At 39.1% G+C, this 3,635-nt stretch overlaps 1 protein-coding gene across 1 annotated transcript in view; it reads left to right on the top strand.

The window, feature by feature from the left end:
• The window catches only part of zbtb16a (zinc finger and BTB domain containing 16a), a 133,994-nt gene that overhangs the window by 91,050 nt on the left and 39,309 nt on the right, over positions 1-3,635 (top strand). The window contains exon 4 of the mRNA XM_016233353.1: positions 1,756-1,842. Coding sequence (XP_016088839.1) covers positions 1,756-1,842 — 87 coding nt within the window. The remainder of the gene's footprint in view (positions 1-1,755; positions 1,843-3,635) is intronic.

The following is a 3,635-nucleotide window of genomic DNA, read 5'->3' as shown; positions in this document are numbered from 1 at the left end:
GGGGTTGCTAGGGGGGTTTTTTTTTTTTTTTTTTTTTTAGTAGCCTCATGTTTTTTTTTTGTTTTGTTTTTTGCTGGAGAGGCAGTTATTTCTATCACTGGTGTCTGTTTAGGCCTTTGGTGGGAAGGGGTTCGAAAGTGGGGTATGAATGCTGCCAAATCTGAGGGAGGTGTTTTTCCTTCACACTTTTTTACCTTTTTTTTCCTTTTTGTCGTGCTTAACAAGAAGTCGCAATTGATCAAAGGGAGAGGCTAGAATTTATCACTTTAATTCCATGACTTTTGCCGGGCCTGGAAGCACGCTCCTGCTGGGTGGCTAGATGTTGTCACCCCCTGTGAGATAATGACCTGCTCCAATAAGCTGCCGTTTATGTTGTGGGGTGGGTTTTAAGGTCTGGCTTTTCCCTCTCTGCCACTTAAGGCGATGATCAATGTCCCGCTGGCCCTCCATTTCAAGCTACTTTAGTTCCTGGACCTTCCTGCTCCATGGCCAGTTGAGAGACCTGCTTAACACCAGGATTGGGCAAAATCTTTCTTCAGTATCTATCATTCTTTCTATCTGTCTATTTGTCCTTCTTTCTACCATTTGTTATATTGTTTGTCATTCTATCACTGTCTGTCATATCTGTCATTTGTTTATTCTGCATCCCCTTTGCCACTTCAGTACTAATTTAATTCATATTCAAACAGGTAGTCCACCCCAAGATTATACTAATGATCAAGCCAGAAGTTGAGATATCAGACCACTCAAGCAGGAATGTTTTGTATTTGCAATAGAGACAGTATTTAGATTTTTCGGGAAAGTTAAATTACAGATGGTGTACTTATAGTTTCTCTGCACATTAAATTGCATACAACACCCATTGCATAAGGCTAGATACAGTGTTTCATGACTGACAGTTTTGGAGAATGAATGCACTAAAGTGATCAGCTCTGAGGTTTGTCTGTGGTAGTTCCTCTTTATGTGCAACATTCAGTGGCATGGTGTGACGTTGGTAATAATGATGTATGATTTCTTGAGCCATTTAGAGGAACTTGTTTGTGCCACATTTCTAAGTTTATTGCTGAGTGGCATCATCTGCAAGAAAAGAAGAAAAACACTTTTTTCTATTGCTTGACATTACAGTACATTTTGCAACTTTACAGTGGTTGCGAAATGGACTTTGTTTGTTTTCTTATATCTGAGCTACGACTTCCTGTTGTGCTTGTGAAGGTGGTAAAATTTAAAGAAATAATGAGAAAAGCTGACAGCTCTGTTAGAAATTTTAAAAACTCCCTTTTGATCGTGAGCAGTGTTTCTGCTTAATTCTGATTTATAGATCAGATTGTATATTGGCATCCTGTGGTCTCACAGTTCCTCTTGGTGTCCCATTGCAACATCTGAACGTGCTATGTGGATTTTATATATGTGGCTTCTAGTTGTTTTTATCTACTTTTTAGGGTCGTGTTTGACAGCATTTTTGTGTTTTTAGTGAAAGTGTGCCTTGAATGATAAATCCCTCTTATGATGCATTGCTTTCACTGCACAGTGCACACAACATCAACGTCTGTCATACATATCCTCCAAAACACATTGTAAACCGTGTTTTTGCCAGCAAGTTTTACTGAAGTGAATCCAGCAGACTTCCAACTCGCAGGCACCAAATCATTACAAGTATTACTGGGGTTCGAATAAGAGATATGACACCATGCACCACCCGAGGACCACCAAAATGATGGAGATTGAATAACTTTTGCTTTATTTTTTGTCTCGTAGCTGGTGAGAAAGCCATCGTTTGTGACCAGTGTGGAGCTCAGTTCCAGAAGGAAGATGCTCTGGAGGCCCACCGGCAGATCCACACAGGTGCGACACACACACACCCCAACCCACACTGCACACATCAAATACACTCAAATGTCCTGCATTCAGTATATGCAGTATGTTATTGTATGTACAAGTGTAATAAGAGAAATTATTACTGTCCCTAATGTCTTTTAGGTTTTCTTTCAGGAAAGCATGCACAAGCTTTCTTTTTCATTTATCTAAATTTCTTTTTTCCCCACTTTTTTTTTTAGAAAAATCTAATGTTTTGTGTCTTGTCATATGCTGTTCCAGAATTTCAAAATTAAGTTTTGATCATGTTTCATATTTAGTTTGTTTTATATATTCATTAAAATGTTTGTGTTTTATAAGTTGAAAGGGAATATTAATACCTCTAGTTTACATATCTACATATGAATCTAATTTTTGTGCACCTTTTTGACCCCAAACTATAGCAAGGTTTGTATCTATGCAATCCAAAATAACTTTTCAGTTTTTTTGTTTGTAATATGTATCCGTTTGTATTCTAGGAAGAAAACTTTACATCATGTGTTTACTTGCAAAGCGTGGTAAATAATCAGCCACCTTGGTTATTTTTAAGCGAATAAAGTTTGAGTCTCGATCATGTGTTTGAAGAGTTGAGTCCAACAACTTTTTGGAACACGTGGTGAAAGATGAACATTTACTGGAAGAGGTGAAAGGCAAGCCACCCTAGCAGGTATGGGGTAAAGCTGGCGACCAGTTCCAACAACTACGCACATACATACCATACCTGCTTGTCATTCTACAAATTATTGGTTGTGAGAAACAGGGCAGTTGTGGTCAGGCTTGGTTGGGTCTGTTTGTTTACTAGGTGCCCTCAAAACAATGTTGGGGCATGGAAGGAAGACCTCTCCAGTTTCCGCCTCTGCTTACGTACTTGGTGGCAACCCGAGTGGGATATGCACTCGTGCACTTGACCCTTATATGATGACCTCTGCTGGGTTGCTGGACACAAGAGCTGTGCTGATGCATGTGGCCCTCAGTACACTGCCATGCTATGACTCCTCACTTTCCAGACAGCCCTCGCTATCTGCCCTTGGGAGAATGTTCTAGCACAAACGTGTCTAGCACTCCACAGCACAACAGTCTGGCTCGCTTAGATCACTTCGGGTATAGAAAGCACCGTTTGTGTTAAATTTGTGATCATGTTTCCATTTTGTTTTGCTGAAAAGATTCATCACACCCATGTAGCCTTGAACCACCTTCAGGAACTAGGTACTCGAGATTGACATCCTTAAAATGTACAGTCAATATTTCAGTGTATTGAATTTGGTCTTCCATATGTAAGTGGACACACTTAAATGAAGCTTTTATGGCTGCCAAAATGGCACGAGTGAGTGTTCAGAACTCATTCTTAATCACTGTTGATACAAACAGTCATTTTAAAGCAGCATCAAATGCGATTGAGGGAATATGTCTGAAAATTTGTAAAGGCTTCAAATAGTTTGTCTGAAGTGCATTGTGGTTTCAGTATTTAAAGTATAATACTTCAGCAAACACTCTGTTTCCTGTCCTAGGGCCTGCAATATAAGGGAAAAAAAAAACTAATCCGTTCAAAACGGATTAAATGATATATATATATATATATGTGTGTGTGTGTGTGTGTGTGTGTGTGAATATATTTTTTAAATATAATATTTTTTAAAAAGTATATATATATATATTAGGGCTGCACAATAAATCGCATGCGATATTTAACGCGCATCTTGTCAGGCTCAACGGCTCTGTGTAGTTAATGCTGCTCCATGTGAAAGCCCGCAGGTGATGGAGATTTACCGCTGATTACAGAATGG

Source organism: Sinocyclocheilus grahami, unplaced genomic scaffold (assembly GCF_001515645.1).
Source record: "Sinocyclocheilus grahami isolate Dianchi unplaced genomic scaffold, SAMN03320097.WGS_v1.1 scaffold428.1, whole genome shotgun sequence".
NCBI classification, from domain to species: Eukaryota; Metazoa; Chordata; class Actinopteri; order Cypriniformes; family Cyprinidae; genus Sinocyclocheilus; species Sinocyclocheilus grahami.
This window is presented reverse-complemented; position numbering and strand designations above follow the sequence as displayed.